Source organism: Lepidochelys kempii, chromosome 1 (genome assembly GCF_965140285.1).
Source record: "Lepidochelys kempii isolate rLepKem1 chromosome 1, rLepKem1.hap1, whole genome shotgun sequence".
In the NCBI taxonomy this organism is placed as follows: Eukaryota; Metazoa; Chordata; order Testudines; family Cheloniidae; genus Lepidochelys; species Lepidochelys kempii.
Genome location: NC_136380.1, coordinates 285,728,354 through 285,748,184, shown reverse-complemented (window position 1 = coordinate 285,748,184; position 19,831 = coordinate 285,728,354). Strand labels below are relative to the sequence as shown.

General features: G+C 41.3%; 2 protein-coding genes across 8 annotated transcripts in view; both read left to right on the top strand.

The window, feature by feature from the left end:
• The window catches only part of TBC1D15 (TBC1 domain family member 15), a 97,985-nt gene extending 86,339 nt beyond the window's left edge, over positions 1 to 11,646 (top strand). For 6 of the 7 annotated variants that reach the window (XM_073327764.1, XM_073327765.2, XM_073327763.1 and 3 more), the window contains 2 exons: positions 407 to 493; positions 1,320 to 2,758. In XM_073327764.1, the coding sequence (XP_073183865.1) occupies positions 407 to 493; positions 1,320 to 1,538 (306 nt within the window). In that variant the 3' untranslated portion in view covers positions 1,539 to 2,758. Of the gene's footprint in view, positions 1 to 406; positions 494 to 1,319; positions 2,759 to 11,141 lie in introns of those variants that run through there. The other variant, XM_078851124.1, reaches the window with a different exon arrangement.
• Positions 11,647 to 16,563: 4,917 nt separating this feature from the next.
• TPH2 (tryptophan hydroxylase 2) overlaps positions 16,564 to 19,831 on the top strand; it is a 72,008-nt gene continuing 68,740 nt past the window's right edge. The window contains exon 1 of the mRNA XM_073327758.2: positions 16,564 to 17,926. Coding sequence (XP_073183859.1) covers positions 17,822 to 17,926 — 105 coding nt within the window. The 5' untranslated portion in view covers positions 16,564 to 17,821. The remainder of the gene's footprint in view (positions 17,927 to 19,831) is intronic.

Here is a 19,831-nt window from a genome sequence, read left to right as displayed (position 1 = left end):
AATAATAGAATATTCAGCACTTACTCTTTTTAAACCGTCTAGGAAGTTGCATAAATCTAAATCATTGTTACCTTATCTTCTATACACTTATTTATTACCTCTTCAGCTCTGGGAATTATGGTTGCCTGGTGTGATATGCTATTGTATATTACATTAGAGTAAGAAACACTGATACATACTCATTTTAAGAATCCTATAAAATGCTGATCAATTGCTTTGAGATATTCAACACATTCAGCTCCTGTTTATCAATGCATGTGCAGTGTTTTGAGCATTTTGGAGGTTTGACCCCTTAATGTCCATCGTGGCACTTACAATAGAGGAGAATATTATTATTTTAATACAACAGCATATTTTTTTCTAGTCTACTGTTTTCCATTCTTATTTTTTGTGAATATATTTTTAGCATATAAATGAACTGTCTATGAAAATTGATGTGGAAGATATACTCTGTAAAGCGGAAGCAATTTCTATCCAGATGATGAATTGCAAGGTAAAGTTATTTTAAAGTATATCTATGAGTATTTGAGATAGTAAAAAAAAAAATACATAGTTGTCTATATTCATATACATGTATAGCTTTTGAAATAGTCCCTTTTGAAATAGTTCAGTTTTTGGAAGTGATGGAAATATGCTGTCAGCCTTTGATTAGATATTTACAAAAGCCTCATATACTTGTCCAGGCAAGAGTTGTACATTCACTATCAGTGTATTATTGTGTGAAAAAAGCTGGAGTTTTGCTCTTGGATAGGTTATTTTTACTTCGTTCAGGTTAGATTAGCTGGTATACAGTTGAGTTGATTTTTGATGTGTGGGGAGGGGTGAGAGGGGAGTCTGAGTTACCCTGCTGCCTGCTGGACTAAAAGCACATAGACTTAATTTTGTTGTGTGCTGAAAAGTTGAGTATTGATAGATTGGTAGAAAAAGTTTTAGGCAGTGTTATGAAATTTATAATGGTTGGTTTAATTTGATTTGACTTATACTTTGGGTTCAGAGCAAAGATGAATAGCATTGTTAATCAGATAATAATTACATTAATTATTTAATATAATTTAGACTGTGGCATAAAGGTTCCCTATCACCTTTAAAGATCTTTTCAGGGAGCAAAGATAGCAGCTGGTAATTTTCTTGAAAACAAGCAACCTTTACGCAAAATTAATATTTAAACACATTTTCACTACAGATTAGACTTTTATTCTTATAAGTGCTTTCAAGAAGTTATTAAGCATAATATGCTTGCTAATGTGTTTCAATTAACTCTTCAATTTAATTTGTTTAATAGAATAAAAAATACAATGATAAATGTTTCCTCCTCATAGGAATTGCCTCAAGCAGTTTGTGAGATCCTGGGGATGGAGAACAGTGCTGTAACAACACCAGATTCAGACACTGGAGAAGATGAAAGTGTTACTATGATGAGTCGTTCTGCATCAACATATCAAAATATCTCCATGCCTGTAACTGCTGCCAACGGAACAAAAGATAACGCACAACATATGGCTGTGACACATATTGCCCATAGATTGACACCTACATAATTACACTTGGTTAAATTCTTGAAGAGACACTTTACTGCAGCTCTTTTTTCAAGCATTTGAGAGGTGGATGTTTAAAATTTGGTGTTTGATTAAGCTTTAAGGTTTTGGAAAGAAATTCTGTACTGTAATGCTCTTGCATTAAAGCTTTACAACATGACCTGACCTAACTATTTTTGTAGATACTTCTACCGAAATAGCCTTTTGTTTTCAATAACATTCCTTACTATTTTTGTAGCAAAGTGCATTTCTTTTTTGGTGATGAACTGGAAATGGCTAATAGTTACAAGGTGGGTGATTTGGAAATGATGCATCTGCTGAGTTTTGACTTTTATTATTCTAAGCTTTGGTGATTCTTTGGTTTTGATCAGATTCAAAATGGGCAAACTGAAGCTCCTGTACAGCATTTCCATGCTGAAAAGATGCTGATTTCCAGAAGAGGAACATTTTGTAGATGAACAGAGGTTTTTCCTTCTCAAATGTTTACAAAAATATTTGTTGCTGTTTGAATGTAGATTTGAAATGGACGTTTTGACTTATGACGTTTTAATGTCCAGATGCTGAATTATGTGTAACCCAGGAATGGACAAACAATATATTTTTTACATTTAACATCTCTTCACTTACATATATATACATAAGCAATTATTTGTGAATACTAAAAGGATAGGCATATTTTCAATATTTGAATAAACTTCACTGTTCATTAGTCAGTTTGACCAAATTAATACACAACAATTTCAACCTGGGGTCTTTTTGAAAACTATTTTCTAAATAATAACTATTTCTTGTGGGCATGATCAGTCCTACGCCTGGTGTAATTTTACAATTAATTTCTTGCAAAGTTTATCTTTACCAATAATGTTTATTAAATTTGCTAGTAGTATATTAACTGATCAGTAAACTCCTACTTAAACTGTTTCTATGTCCGACTCCTTAGGGCATTTAAAAGCAGGTACAAAACTATTGGAAAACAGTAATCACAATGATCTTAATAAAACATTCTTTTGTATATGAAAAAGGCAGTGTGAGTTTATACCATGCCATGCTGTATGATCTTCTCAAGTCTTGTGGTATTTAACAAAACTGATTCAATATATTCATTGTTATTTTGCAACTATTGTACATATTATAAAATAAACCTCAAAACCAATTTAGTGTTTTTTAATTAAATCATATTTAGAGAAAAAACTTAATTGTCTGGTTGTTGATATGAGAAAACAGATAGAAGATGGGACATAGCTAATAGCAGTTTCCAAGTCACTTAAATTTTGTTTTGAATGGGTAACGAAGGGCAATGGAAAAATCTGATTTCTCCAGAACAGAATATATTGTTCATCTCAAGGCGGTTGTTGATAGTGAGTAGGCAGAGGAGGTATTTCCCCCTCCTACTTTGGAACAACTTACTATTATAAATGATGCTGGAACTGTCCAAAGCAAATACTTAAAGTGACACAAAAAGGCTTCAGTCGATAAAGCAAATCATTGCAATGACTGGAGACCTGGTTCAACTTCTCACACCTGTTGTGAGCAAACATGGCAAAGAGTTAGTTGAATCAGTACAGATTTTGTTTTTAATATCATCAGTGTGTTATCTCTCATCAGTTAATAACTAAAAAACTCATTCAGCAAAAGTCAAGGATTCAGAACTCAGCATCTCCACAGTCTTTAATTTCCTGTTTTACAGGAAATTGCTTGGAAGCATCATGATACCTTTGTTCCCTTTGGGTAATTCTTTTTACATAACAAAAAATCTAATGCTTTATTTGTTCTAGTATATTACATGAGTTAAAAGTATAAAATTAACGGAGTTTTGCTTTAGTGTGTTCTAGAGCAAAATACCTTGTTTCACTGAGAACCTTGCACAATATATTTCTAGAATATTTGCATGAATAACCCTGTGAAAGAAATGTTATATAGGTAATATGGCTAAACCATACACAAGCTGTGAAGTTTTAGTAGGAAGACTGTCATGGCAAGCTTTGCTCATTTCTTCGCCATTATCTCATGTATTCTATATTATGAGACCCTCCCCCTCTGCCCCCCCCCCCCAAAGTCCCCAAAGTGTAATCTGCAGGGTTATTGTGGCTTTTTTCTTTCATGAAAAAGCACAATGGAACACGTTCCCGTCCCTCCCAAATGCACAAAGATTTTTTTTTAAAGGCATATTGTCTGGTTCATCTTGTATGTGTATGCATTTCTCAAATCTAAAGAGGCACGCATTTTCCAAATTATAATGGTTTCCTTTCTGTTCATTAAAATGTAAGAATACAGTCCCTCGGTCCGATAATTCAGTAGGCCTACCAATCTTCACCCTGTCCTTAGAAACCAGTATCTTTTACCAACTTATTTGCTTTTGTAATACCTATCCTTATCCAAAACAATCTGTGTGTGTTAAAACATGTTCCTTTGATGCTGAGCTGGCAGGAAGGAATGCAGAGGTGTTCAGAATTGTATAAAATTCTGAATTCAACATATCCTGGCTTTTGTGAACTTACTGTCAACAATTTGATATAATGAATTGTTGAAAAACTACCTTTGCAAATCTATATTTGGGATACAAATCTGGATCTTCGACGTTAAATGGTAGAAAAGGAAGGAACTCATGTTTGTTTCATGAGCTAGCATTAAGCTTATTTGTCCTCATGCTAGCATCTTCATATGGGTTCATGCTATGACAGTTATTTTTTTAATTCAGTCCTGCTGGCTCAGAATCTTTTATTTGAAGTATCTGTGAGTGGTTCCAGTGTTTTGTTAATTAAATCAAGCCATATCGAAACTGCAACAACAATATCTTCAGCCTGTAATTTGTCAAGCCCTTCGAATTGCGAAAAGCAACCTTCAAATTGCTTTTGTAAATTGAGTCTCTCCATAGAGTTCCGTCCTTTTTGTGTAAAAAAAAATCCTATCTTTAGATCAAAGACTGTCCTGAGATCCATGGATATTTCAACACATTTATAGAAAATACAGAAAGACAATCTTTGAGAGTTCCACTCAATGCCATTGGAAAGCTGGGGTATCAGTCCTCCTTTTTCAGATACCGCTGACAAAGCTGGTGGTTGCAGAAGAAATGTTGAACTTCTGCAATGTGGCTTAGAACTGTGCTACCTGTTACTCCTTTCTCAACAAGATTTGAATAGTATGGTGAACATAAGTATATTAGAAGTTTAGGAAGAATATATTCAGGTTGAATTGTTTCAGTCATTTCTTTAAATTGCTTATTTTTATTACACAGAAGGTGTTATTAACATTAAAAGAAGGTTGCAACTTTCTTCGGTTAAACTCTGCCTTTCACTTGCTGTAATGACCATATTGATTGATAGATCTTTGCCACTTTTGGGGTGTTGAAGGTTAAAAGGGTCAGCACTTGAACTGGTGCTAAAGAGCTGCTGGAAGGCTTGGAGCGGGTTGGATATGTTTTGATGACAGTGATGGCTCCATTGCAAGATCACTCATTAGTAGACTCTTCTTCTGTAGACTGTTCAGTGATGCAGCTGAAGGAGAAAAATCTACCACTGATTTTTATGGATGCATTACTCTAATCTGAGACCACGATCAGCCTTAATCATATGGTAGTGTGATCTTGGATTTATTTTAAGTGTAAACTTGACTCTGAATTTTTGGGTTTTTGTAATGCTTGGTTTGGGGATAATTACAACATCCCTGTATTTTTTTTAAACTGTTAAAGTACTAATACTCTCAACCTTAACTCCATTTATTACATCAGTTATAAAAATATATATAGTTTTGCTTATCTGACAGTCCACAATAGTGATTTGCCCTTACAGGCCTGCTCATACAAAAAATTACACTAGTTTTGAAGATGCCTTCTCTTGGGTTTTTGTTTGCTTTTTGTTTTGGGCAAGAGGAGAGCTTTATGGGAAAAAGGAGAAACATCAGCGGTTCCTTGAAAGTTTAAACCTACTCAAGTGTTTGATTTATAGTAGCTTTTAATGTTGCCAGAAAGAAAGGATGGATTAGTGAGAGGAAGAGCGTTACTTATCTGTACACATCTGAAATTTTAAACCTAGTTCAGTTCAACTGAAATAAATGTGTAGATGGTTTGTGTGTCAGACATGGTTGTAAACAATTGTGTGTGCACCATTGGGGGGGCTAGCGAATGTGTCTTAAACACTCTTCAGTGGAAGAGAATATGTTTTGGTTTGGCATAAATGTACCAGTATAGGTGCTACACTTGTGCTATAAGAGTTGTGGTTGCTTTAAGGACTATAATCTCAAATTCCTTGATTTCTATTTTATTTAGCAACTTTTTTGCATTGAACTGTAAGTTTGAGTGAAGTTGAGCATTGAAAGAATGTTAAGAGATCCCATCTTGTTACTGATTTTGTCCACTTGGAGAATTTTTTTAAAAATTTTCATATGGTATTTTTCCTACGGACAAATTAGTGACTTAATGTTGCATTGTTGATTATTCTGCTCTAATTGTATTTGTATAGTGATTGCTTTTTATATTCCTAGGACTTCTCTATGTGGTGCTTTAGTCCGCACCAAAGGGGTGTAAATTAGTGAGTCATGCACCAACTGGCCAATATGGACCCTGCTGGTGAGCACTAGAAGTTCTCTAGTAATTTCCCATTTCATAACTTGCATCCCAACTTAGAATAAAATGTACTTCCAAGTGCTATGGCATTCACTGCTAGAGATGTTAACAGGAGCTTTGGGACAACCAGATTTTAAAATACTGCAGTTTCACTGCCTGCTCATGGCTGTTCAAGTGTGATGCAAGTGAATCCCTATCTAGTTAGAGAGTGACATTGCCCATCAGATAAATATTACTTCCAAGAAAGAAAGTTTGTCTCCCTCCCCACACACATAACACACACCTGCTCCTTTTCAGCCTGCTTTTTAAATTCCACTTTTTAAAAAGGAGAGTGATGTTTGTTACAGACTTGTATTGCAGGTGTTCTCAACCTTTGACACCCCCCTGCCCCCCACTGCGCACGCAACATGTTGTAAAAACTCCATGGCTCACTTGTGCCACAACAACTGGTTTTCTGCATATCTAGTAGATTAAAAGCCAGGGCTGGTGTTAGGTGGTAGCAAGCAGGGCAATTGCTCAGGGCCCCACGCTACAGGGGGCCCCATGAAGTTAAGTTGCTCTGGCTTCAGCCTCAGGTGGCAGGGCTCGGGCTTCAGCTTTCTGCCCTGGGCCCCAAGGAGTCTAATGCTGACCCTGCTCTCTGGTTTATTCTGGCAGACCCTCTGGAACCTGCTTGCGGCCCCTTGTTAAGAACTGCTGTCATATTTTATCTGATGGTTTGTTTGCCTGGGGATAGTGACTGGAATAGCTATTTCAGAATAAGCTATTCTGCAATAGCTATTCCAGAATAACTCCCCTCATGGACACAATTCCAGAACAAAAGTGATTTTTTACTGGAGTACTTCTTCTGCTTAGAAGGGCGCTCATTATTTCCGAATGCGGTTTATTCAGAATAGCATCCACAGGGGGAGCTATCCTTGAATAGTTGTAGCAGAATGACTTATTCCACAATAGTTATTCTAGTCAATTTCCCCATGTAGACAAGTAGAGCCCTGCGTGGATACAAAAATAGGGATCCACATACAATCCGAATCCGCCAGGATCAACCCACGATGCGATCCACTAGCCATCGTTTACCTGTATCCATATCCACACCCGCAGCAGTAAGCCATCTCACAAGGGCTAGCGACGGGGGAGGCGGGGGTGTCTTGGAGGGAAGAGGCAGTGCAAGGATGGGGACTGGAAGTAAGGAGCAGTGTGGGGGCACAGTCTCGAGAAGAAGGGCGGCGTGGGGAAGGGGCCCGAGGGGTGTCACATTGCATGCTGCTCCTGGGGGCTCGCAAGCGATGACACATGACAGCAGCACTGCGTGTTGCATCACAGTGGGGCAGACAGGTGAGGCGCTGGGGCCCTGCCCACTCCAATCCCTGTGGCCAGGCCCAGGACTGGGAGCGTGGCCAGTGCTGCCGGGCTGGATACGCTGGCGCTGCCTGAGGAGGCCCAAGCTGCTGGAGACGAAGCTGCACAGTGAGCGAGTGCTGGACAGCCCCATCTGCAGCCTGCTGCCCAGTCCCAGCCACTGGCTGCTGGCCACTGTCCCCGAGTGCACTGTGCACCTTGGGTTGCCTGAGCTGGATGCTGCGGGCCAGGTGCCGCCGGTGGGTAGAGCCCTGCGTGGTTGTATCTGCATCCGAACCATTATCCACAAAAATGGTCAGATATCCACAGATTTGCAGGGCTCTATAGACAAGCCCTAACAGTGAATTTCCCTAGATGTGGTCCTCTGCGGTTGATGGAGAACAGGATGGTCACATGACTCTGGGTGCTAATACACATTAAAATAACCAGAATACATTAAATGTTTTAATAACATTGTCTCATATAAAAAATTGCTGTATTTGCCACATTGGTGTTACGTGATCATGGATGGGAGAGAAGATTCTCTATGCTATTAAAAATAGGATGAAATTGGGCTATACAACCATGGGGTGGGGGAGATGATCCACAAGATCATCTTTATTTTAAAATGGGCAATCCTACTTGCCCTTAAAAGACAAATTTTTAAGAGGAGACTGAAGCTCTGTCCAATGCACCTGCATTAGGATAAATTATTACTGTGATTGCAAATGCAAATTGAGTGATAGCATGCACAAATGTCCAGCGGAGTATTTCAATAGACATTTACATGTGCAACCATTGTACTTGAGTGTGCAAACATTTGTTCCTTCAATGAAGACGTCAGGAATATTTACTCAGGGGTTGAAGAAAGAAAAGGAATTATGATTCAGAATATGTTTTGTTTTCTTGAATTTAGTAATAATGTGATTAGTGCCCTAAGAAGTGCTGTATTATGGAGGCACTGGTCCCAACTCCAGACTTAAGTTTGAGTTCTATTTTGCAATTAAAGCAGGGATTTAACCTCTTTGTTTGGTATGAAAAATACAGTGTATGCTTCCAAAAATGATACCACTTAATCTGTGGAACAGATTGAATTTTCTGAGAATTTACAAGAAATTTTGTAGTTTGAGTTTTAATTAAAATTGGGCCTTTAAAGAAATTTAGCACTTGTCAGTCTGTTTTCTTTTTCATCAGCGATCTTCACAATGGAATAAAACAGACTTTCCAAACTGTCGATATAGTTAAAATTAATTGACCTTCTCTGCAGAGACTACATGTGAAGAAACCAATTTATAATTAAACTAAATTAACAAATGTATCTAATTATTAATATTGTTTAGGTTAAACAGCCTTCGGTCAACAGCTAAGATAACTCTTAGGCTGTTTTCATTAGTTAATAAGACACCTTTCTTTCCTAACGCAAGGTAAAATCCTAGCAAAAACAAAGCAGTTCATAGTTTTCACAGACGTTAGTAAGTTGAGTTGGACTAATTTTTTCCTCAACTTTCCTCCACTACTAACTTCTGTAAAAACTACAACCTGCCATCTTCACGGGATTTTAACTTGAGTTAAGAATGCACCTTTCTTCTCAAAACCAAGCTGAAAGGAGGTCCCCTGAGACATCAAATGTAACTCCCATCATCACCTTTCCACTACAGGTAATTTGCATGCAAGAGTTCTGTTGGTCTAATGACTCAGTGGTTTGAGGGAGATGTCAAACATTCTCATTGATTTCTTGGCCCAACTGTCACTGTTTTCTATAGATTCCATGTCTGCATACATCAGCGCTTAAAGGCATTGATGCCTTGGCTCCACTGCACACTGAAGCAGTACTGCTGGGGAAACTGAGGCAGAAGTGCAGGAGCACCCCTAACGACGAGGCTCTCCTTGCTCCCACTTCACACATCTCCAGTCTCAGTAATGCACCCCTCTAAGCCAGTATGTCAATTCAGATTAAGGGGCAAACTCACCAGTACGCTCCATCTGCTTTGTGGTGACCTGGCAATGCAAAGCAGTTGTAAACACATTTTGATGGTCTGGCTGTGTTCTGAGTACATTGCTGTAGTGTATCAGTAAAATGTGCCTTGGAATGTTAAAATAAAATAAAGATTTAAAGTTGATTCTTTGAGTTTCCATGGAAATTCCAGAAAAAAACACTTAAATTAAAATGGAATTAAGGTTGAGAGTATGTATCAATAAAGTAAATTAAGGGTAAAAATAAATTACAGAGATGTTGCCATTATCTCAAAACCAACCATTATAAATCCAGGAAATTCAGAGGTAAGGGAAATCCAAATGTTTTAGGATAACCTTAAGTGTAAGAGAGAGACAGTTAAGGCACCCAAACAATTTCGCTGTGCCCTATAATGATGCTAAAATCAGGAAAAATCTCTCAAAATCTGGGACCACAAACACTAAAATGCCCGTTAATCATAATTATATGGTTATTTCACGGTGGTTGTTTCTTACACTCCGTTTTAACTGCATCTTAATCTAGTTTTTGGTCTGTTAATTTGTATTGAGTATTTACTCAGGTGTTCTACTTTTTTGCCTGTAGTACTATGAACTGAAGGTTAGTAGTTCTGTTTAATGAACTCTGAATGACCTCTGTAGCATAAACACTGGTACTCCCAGAGAAATATGTACACTGTAATAAAAGTAGTGAGATATGAAATAAACTTTTAGTCCAGTAAATGTTTGTCCCGCAGGGTAGCCTTAATATGGCAGAGTCCAACTGTTAAAATGGAACACACCGAAGAACCGTTTATGAAATGAATTGCAGGGGTAGGATTGTTAAAACAGTTGAGTCATCTGATTAATTGATCATCCCTGAACGCTCTATAGTTTGTACTGTCATAGAGCATCTTCATTCACTTTGTCCTCATCAGTTATGCTAAAGAGAATTAAAAGAATGAAAAAGAGAGAATACCTTTACTACACGCTTGTTATCAAACTCAGCTGTGATAGATGAGCAATGCTACTGTCTGGGTAAGAGGGTCATCTTAGTTTTGTGTGATGTCCTAGCTGGAAAACTAGAATCTAACAGCAGAGGTGGCCCTGCTCTGTCATTCCAAGAAAAGAAAAACCTGCACAGCAGCGCTTGTAGTCACTGGAGCGTTTCAGATCGTGACAGGCAATCTTGCTCACATAAGTCAGGCAACCTCAGGAAATTTGTCAAGATGCCTCAGATCTATCAGTGTGATATATCAGGGCCTGGAGAAGATGACACACACTTCTTTCGCTGAACAATAATGAATAAACATGAAGGAATATCTTTTATGTAATCCAGATGCAAGGCCATGGAATAAGTAGACTGTATGTGTGCGCACACACACACAAAACAACAAGGAGGCTGGTGGCACCTTAAAGCCTAACAGAGTTATTTGGGCATAAGCTTTTGTGAGTAAAAAAAACACTTCTTCAGATGCATTTAAAGCGCACCAGACTCCTCCTGTCTGTCAGGAAATCACTTATCAATAGTTGTGGTTGTGAAATCCTCGTTTCTTTATTGTTTTGTCATTATGGTCCCCACTTCCCTATTGTTTATCCATATGGTCTCTGTCTGGTTCTTTAATTGTTTCTGTCTGTTAATTAATTTATACATAGCAAAATTAATTATGTAAGGTGGTGAGATAGGATTGGTTAGAGAATTTTGTTACACTATGTTAGGATTGGTTATTAAAATTTTAGTGTAATGATTGGTTAAGGTACAGCTCAAAAGGATTCAATAAACTGGGGTCCAAAAGGAAGTTCTTTGGGAACCACCTCCAGGACACAGCCCCAAAGATCAGAGCTGCCAGACCTCAACACTGACCTGGTCCTGACTGGCCATCAAGAAAAGTTCATCTGTCTTATTGGGAGTGGTGAGCATTGTATGTGTAGTGTGTGCATTCTGTTTTTGGTTATTGTTAATAAATAGAGGTTATGTACTATATTACTGAGTAAGGCACTTTCACTGGTAAAAGACCCCGTAAACCCACAAAAGATTAAGCCGAGTCCACAGAGAAAGGGTGTTTGCCCGGAGCTCACGGAGGGGTAAAGTTTGGTGTTTTTGCCTGGAGCCCTAGGAACTGGGAAAGGGTGGGGGTGCCTAAATTAAGAGGGTTACACCTTGAGCCATAGGAACTGGATAAGTGGGTGAGTAACACAAAATTTTGTGCTAGTAACACGTTCACAAGGTGCTCCTCAAAATACAGAGGGAAGAGTCTTCAGTCATATTGATAGCTCCAGCCTGGCTCTGCCAACACTGGTACACATCACCCTGGGAAATGTGAGTGGAAACCTCATTCACCCTGCTGCTCCTCTTGGACTTAATAACTAAGGATCACAGCCATCTCCAGCATCTGAACCTCGAGTCATTGCGCCTCATGGTGTGGAAGCTCCCTGGCTGAACCCCACTGAGCTCTTCTAGTTGGACCCGGTTAAACAACTCCTCTTTGGTAGTAGGAAATCCTCAACCAGGGCTACCTGCCTTGCCAAGTGGAAGAAATTCTCATTCTGGTCAGCGCAGCATCACTTGTCCCTGATGCTCACCTCTATACCACTCATACTGGACTACCTTCTCCATCTCAAGCAGCAGGGTCTGCCCATGTTGTCAATAAGGGTTCACTTGGCCACCATCTCTGCCTTCCATCCAGTCTCAGAGGGCTGGTGGTTTTTACCAACCCTATGGTTAGCCGTTTCCTGAATGGTCACAACAGGCTATATCTACATGTCTGGCAACTGACCCCGACCTGGGTCCTCAATCTGGTCCTTTCCAAATTGATGGGTCTGCCCTTTGAACCGCTGGCGACTTGTTCTCTACCTGTCATACAAGGTGGTGTTTCTGGTAGCGATAACCTCAGCTAGGAGGGTGTCTGAGCTCAAGGCCTTAACATCAGAGCCCCCTTACGCCGTGTTCTGTAAGTACAAGGTTCAGCTCAGGCCACATCCAGCTTTTCTCCCGAAGCTTGTCTCCCAGTTTCACATCAACCAGGACATCTTCTTTCCAGTGTTCTATCCTAAGCCACACTCGAGTGGCAGAGAGCAGAGGCTTCATTCATTGGATGTCCACAGAGCGCTAGCCTTTTACATCGACAGAATGAAACAGTTTAGGAAGTCCGTTCAACTGTTTGTGGCCGTGGCAGACAGGATCAAGGGTCTTCCAGTCTCCTCCCAATGAATTTCCTCATGGATCACATCCTGCATCCATGAATGCTATAACCTGGCAGAGGTGCTTGCCCCTCCACTAACAACAGCGCACTCCACTAGGGTGCAGGCTTCTTCAGCAGTGTTCCTGACACAAGTCCTGACCCAGGAAATATGCAGAGCAGCAACGTAGGCCTCCATACCTACTCTCACCGTACATTATGTGATTATCCAGCAGGCCAGAGGCGATGCGGCCTTCGGTAGATCAGTGGATAGCTCTGATGCCGCCCCCTGAATTTAGGCTTGGGAGTCACCTGATTGGAATTGACATGAACAAGCACTCGAAGAAGAAAAAACGGTTACTCACCTTCTTGTAACAGTTGTTCGAGTTGTGGTGTTCATGTCCATTCCAATGCCCATCCACCTACCCCTCTGTCAGAGTAGCTGGCAAGAAGGAACTGAGGAGGTGGCAGGTCAGTAGGCCCTATATTGAGCGCCATGATGGTGCCACTCCAGTGGGTGCCTGGACCCCGACCCAACTGATACTGCTAGGGGAAAAATCTTCCAACTGCCATGCATGTTTGCACACACCTGATTGGAATGGACATGAACAACACATCTTGAAGAACAACAGTTACAAGAAGTGAGTTACCATTTTTGTTGTTGTTTTACAGTAGCAACTACGGGACCTAACTGAGATTGACCTGGACCATCTACACATTGTGACAGACCCAGACCAATGGGATACAGGAGTCTGGTAGAAGGCAAATATATTGGCCACTGAATGAACAGTTTTCTGTTCCCTGAGTGACCAGAGCAGGGGCTGCCCTAGAGCAATCAGGAACCTGCCAGAACCAATTAAGACAGACAAGCTAATCAGGACACCTGGAGCCAATTAAGAACTTTCTAGATTCAATTACGGCAGGCAGGCTAATCAGGACACCTGGTTTAAAAAGGACCCCCCGTCAGTTAGTATGGGAGCGCACCAGGAGCAGGGAGTGAGAAGGCATGCTGCTGGAGGAGTGAAGAGGTCAAGTGTGATCAGGCTTCAGGAGGAAGATCCTGCAGTGAGGATAAAGAAGGTGCTGGGAGGAAGGCAATGGGGAAGTAGCCCAGGGAGTTGTAGCTGTCACACAGCTGATATAGGGAACATTGTGGACAGCTGCTATCCACATGGCCCTGGGCTGGAACCTGGTGTAGAGGGTGGGCCCGGGTTCCCCCCCATCTCCCCAACTCCTGATCAGACACAGGAGGAGTTGACCTGGTCTGTGAGAAACACCAGAAGGGAAGGTCTAAATTGGAAAGGGATCTGGCCTGTCCCCGATGCACTAGGTGGGACACAGAGACTGTGGGGATTGTTCTCCGTTTCCCCCATGCCGGCCAGTAATGAGGTTAGCTGAGTGGCAGGATGAGGTTAGCTGAGTGGATGGCAGGTTTGAGCCACTAGCAAGAGTGGCCAAACTGAGGGCTGCCGTGAAATCTCTGAGGCAATAAGCGCAGGACCCACCGAGGCAGAGGAGGAACTTTGTCACAATATACATAGCAAGCAACAGTCCCTGCTCTCATGAGTTAATCTAAATAGACAAGCAAAGGGTGGGAGAAAGGAAGTATTACTCTGCTTTACAGATAGGGAACTGAGACACAGAGATTAAATGACTTGTCCACGGTCACACAAGAAGTCTATGGTAGAGCTGGGAATTGAAACTATGACACTTGAATTCGCAGTCCTAATCCTCAACCACAAGACCATTCTTCCTCTGGGGAGAAGTGGCTTGATTGACAAAGGCCAGGCCTACCACTAGAAACTTTTGCCAGTATAGCAATGTTGGTGAGGGGATTTATGTATTGCAACATTTCTACAGTGGCATAAGCCCTAACCACAATTAATTATACCAGCTAAAAGTGAGTTTTGCTGGTACAGCGATGCCATTTTTTTTCTCGTATAAGCTGCATCTGTGGTAGAGAGGGTTGCCACTACAGCTGTGCCCATAAAACTTTTCTAGTGTAGCCCTGGACTAATAAGCTAGTATCCTAGTCACCTCTACTTGCAGTTTCTCATTTGCAATTTGTATGTATTTTATAGTCATACCATTTTAGGCTTTGATCTTGTTAATGTCCTCCTCAGCCAGGTTGGGCCTAGGCAGTCGCTGGATGGGAGACTTCTGCAGAAAGCTGTGTTGGTGGTTCAATAGAGGGCACTCTTTCATTTGACGTGGTAGTAACCAATGCCCCAGCATGGCGTTAAAGAACACTATAAAGCTGGAAACAGTATGTTTGAATGAGACTTAAAACAGAGATTCTGACCCTTATTAAAAATCCCACTGCATTGGTAGCTCAGTTTCATTTACATTATATAAAATAACTTCTTTATTCAAAGTGTTTTTATGGCTAAGCGTCAGAAAAGGGAAGAAGGAAAGAAGAGAGCAAAAATAAGAGAAGGCAAGAGAAGATTGCCATGTGAAATGGGATATTTGATTTGGTCTAAAATTGTTAATTTTGCTGATTTAAAAACAAATCCTGAAACAACTCCAATACTAGTTCTCCAAAACGTAGACATTCAACCATGGTATTCTGGCTAAATTACTGTTTGAGTAACTAAAGTTCTACTCACCTAAATTATCCAAGTTTTATTTGATTATGGTACAATAATCAATTCCAGTACTTGTGTTGTCTTGGGCTGCTTAAAAGCTTTTATGTTTCACCCCTTCAGATGGACGTGTATAACTGAGGAATGAAGTCATGGTATGTATAAGCAGAAAAAAACCTCTGAGGTTTTTATAGAAGAATTCAGAGAAAAAGATTGATGTATAGATTCTTAAGGTTAGATGGGATCATCATGAGTCCAGGGGTGGCCAACCTGAGCTTGAGAAGGAGCTAGAATTTACCCATGTACATTGCCAAAGAGCCACAGTAATATGTTAGCAGCCCCCCATCAGCTCCCCTACCCTGCTTCCGGCACCTCCCACCCACCGGCAGCCCTGTCAATCAGCACCTCCCTCTCCCTCCCCGCACCTCCCAATGAGCTGCAGGAGGCTGGGGCAGGGGGGAGGGGGAGCAAGGGCACTGCAGGAGGGTGTGGGAAGGGGTGGAGTGGGGGCAGGGCCTGTGGCAGAGCCAGGGGTTGAGCAGTGAGCACCCCCCTGCACATTGGAAAGTTGGCGCCTGTAGCTCCAGCCCCTGAGTCAGTGCCTATACAAGGAGCCGCATATTAACTTCTGAAGAGCCACAGGTTGGCCACCCCTGATCTAGACCATCCCTGACAGGTGTTTGTCTAAACTGTGCTTAAAAATCTCCAATGATGGAGATTCCACAACCTCCCTAGGCAACTTATTCCAGTGCTTAACCACCCTGACAGGAAGTTTTTCCTAATGCCTAATTTGCTTCTTGTCCTATCCTCAGAGGTTAAGAACTTTTTTTTTTCTCTCCCTCCTTGTAATAACCTTTTATGTACTTGAAAACTGTTATCCTGTCCCCTCTGTATCCTTTTTTCCAGACTAAACAAACCCAATTTTTTCCATCTTCCCTCATAGGTCATGTCTTCTAAACCTTTAATCATTTTTGTTGCTCTTCTCTGGACTTTCTCTACTTTGTCAACATCTTTCCTGAAATATGGCACCCAGAACTGGACACAATACTCGAGTTGAGGGCTAATCAGGGCGGAGTAGAGCAGAAGAATTACTTCTCGTGTCTTGCTTTCAACATTCTTGCTAATACATCCCAGAATGATGTTCACTTTTTTTGCAACGGTGTTACACTGTTGACTCATGTTTAGCTTGTGGTCCACTATGATCCCCAGATCCCTTTCCACAGTACTCCTTCCTAGGTAATCCTATTGAATGTGATCATCTCTTAAACTTTCTTTGACAAAATTAATTAAAATGAGCTCTTTAAATCTATCAGGCATTTTTTTACAGTCCTGGAATAATTTGGATGGCTCTTCTCTGAACCGTCTTCAATTTTTCACATAAAAAGAAAAATTAAGTGAGTTTCCATGAAGAAAAAGTTCTGAGTTTCTTTCTAAAAGAAAAAAAATCCACATCTATACTCTGGCATAGGAATTTTCCATGGTGAAAATCCTCTATGGAAACTCATTGTGTAAGGATTTTTCTGTATGTCACCTACTTTAAAAAGTTTTCTGCTTGAGGGGTTTGATTGTGTGGGTCAATGTTTATTCCCTTTGAGACCAGACTCAGATAGTTTAATAATTCCAGCTTAGTTTCTTACAGAATTCAGTTCTACCGGCTTTGTAAGCTCCTTAAATGGGAGCTATTTGACTCATGGAATTTACACACGTTCTTGGGTGTGCCTAATACAGTTTGTAAACTCACTTAATGTAGTTAGTGGTCTGTAGACTTTAGGAGAGTCATGGGGATAAAAGCAATAAACACAGCCTACAAGTTCTGCATAATCATTCCACAAACTTTGAAAGTGATCCTACCTGTGGACCTTGAAAGCTCTGTAGTGCTAAATGTGGTCCTTGTGGTGAGCAAGGTTGGGCCTCCTGTGTGGGTTGGGCTGTAGCTATGGATCTTCTAGGGCAGGGGTTGGCAACCTTTGAGAAGTGGCATGCCAAGTCTTAATTAAGCTTTCGCGTGCCAGTAATAAATTTTACATTTACAGGGGCCCACAACCGAACCCCAGAGGGGCAGCGGGCTGAGCGGCTCCGGTGGCCAGGACCCTGGCTGGAATCCCAGACCAGTAGGGAGGTGAGTGGGGCCAGCGGCTGGTATCCCAGGCCGGCAGCAGGCTGAGCAGGGCCGCTGGCTGGGACGCCGGCTGGCAGCAGCGTGCCAGTAAAAGCGCTCCCCTTCCCCTGGGGCGGGCATCAGCCCGGCTGCGGCACGTTTCCACACCGCGAGCAGCCTCATTAGCTCCCGGGCTGGGGCGGGGGCTTCCCGGCCCCAGCCGCGGCAGTCACGCCGGCTCGAGCCGGGCTGGGGCCCCTTTGCCCGCAGGTGAAGCCGCCCCGCTCCAGGATCGGTGTGAAAACCTAACCCAGCCGCTCCCCTGCTGGGCTCCTGCCCGCCGCTCCTCCGGGCTGCGGCAGCGCAGCCAGCGTGTGAACGAACCAGCTCCCGCCAAGGCACCCTGCGCTGGCATCCGCCCGCCACACACGAGCCTCCCTATCAGCCTCCCATCAGCCGCCGGCCGGGCGCATAAAAGCCGCCGCGGCCGCCAGGGGAGAGCTCACAGCGCGCTGCCTGCCGCCTGCCGCCGGGTTCCCCCTGCTGTGGAGGAAGAAAACTACACACGGGTCCCCATGCAGCCCGCAATGATGATGTTCTCCAGTAAATACTGGGCCAGGAGAGGGCTCTCCCTCGACTCAGCCGTGCCCGGGGAGCACCCAGGACTCAGCAACCTGACAGTAAGTATCCCGGGCTGTCACGCTGCAGCTGCCCAGGGCATCCGTGTGCTTGATAACGATGGGCTCTGATTTACCTCCATGGTGCGCCCAAACTCTGTCAACTGCTGTTTGGAGTGTGTACGTATTCTCAGGCGATACTCACCGAGTGCAAACCGCTAATCCAGTGATGCTATAGAGAGATACGGGGGGGGACAAGAACACTGCATCGCTCTTGGGATGTGTTTTGTGCTCAGCTGGTGGGCTTGCATGTGCTCCGTATTTGAGGGCTTTCTTGATTTTGCTTTTTAAATCCAAAAAGTAGCATCAAAGGTTCTGCCCGTATTTAGTACGTGGTTTCCAAAGCAAGCAACAGAAGTTATTGAGAACTCTCAAAAGGAAAATTGTAATCTTGGTTTCAGTATTTCAGAATAGTAATTATCACGTGGTGGTAGTAGCAAAAACAAAGAAAGCAAGCATACAAAGAAAATAACATAAGCCCAAATACAGAGAGGGAAAGCAGATAATATTATTCTTAGATTCTTCTAAATAAGTCATTTTTATTCAGATAGCTAATGCTACAAATAGTTTACACACCTGGGGGACACCCTGCAAGCTACCTATTGGCCTTGTTTTTTAATAATTAAAAATATCGAATGACCTTGTCTATTTGTAACTAGGTTTGACCAATTCCTTCTAGTCCTAATCACCACTAGTACTTTTGTATAGCCTCTTCAGATAAAATATAGCAAAAAGCCTATTAAATGTCACAGGCAATATCAGAGAGAATCACCATGTTTAGTACTCCTAAAATCAATAGTAAACGAGTTTGGCCTCCATTCAGCTAGTTAGTAAATGCCTGTCTTATGTTAACCCTGTGAGTAGTCCCAGCAAAATCAATTGGACTAACCTGCACTCTCAGATTAGACATGTGCTTAAGCGTTTGGTTGAATCAGAGTCAATAAGAGGAAAATACCTAAGTAATTTTATAGACCCTGATCTTGTAATTGATGCTCCATGGGCAGCACAGTCTATCTTCACAGAGTCAGTTGCAGGTTTGGGACCAATTATTTTGAGATCATTTACAAATCAGATACATTTACACTGAGTTGGTGAGTCCAGCATTTTGATACAGTGTGAATACTTGGCTTTGACATATTAGAGTTTTGATTCCTTTGATACAATAGCATATAGAAAAATGTGTAGCTAAAAATGTCTCCTCAGGTAAAAATACTATCAAAAGATGTAAAATAATCTTTCTGGTATGATCTGAAGACCCAGCAGATACTTTGGTATTTTCAGAGTGTTACACCAACCACTTCATGGTTGTATTTCAACTTTTTATTGCAAACAAATGGTATCTGTATATTTTTGTATAAAATGCTAATATAATTCATACATATTAATAATCTACTTTGACAAATAATAGTAAAACAGAGAGAGAGAGAGATGTGAAAAATATGGGGCCAGACCCTTCATTGATGTAAATCAGCATAGCTTTATTGGATTAACAGGAGTTATGCCATTTTACACCAGCTGTGGATTTGACCCATTGTCTTTATAGTAAAGATGAAATATCCCTATTTGTGTTACTATCATATATGCATATTTAAGTGTTTACTCATCTCTACCTGTTTTATTGGTGTTTATTGATATCACTGGGAAATCTTAGAATAAGGATCACTGGACTAACTGGGGTGAATCTGTTTTACTGCCTATATAAGATGTCTTAGTGTTTCTCTCTTCACTAGGATTCTGCTTTAACTCTATGATTTCTTGAATATTTGCACTTGCTCCTGATAATAATACGTCATCATCATTAGGAAAGACCATCTACAAGTCATTATTTAATCACATACAGTAATAACCTGCATGGCTAATGAAGTTAATTCTCACAGTATCACAGTTTCTTCTGTTATTTCATAATGA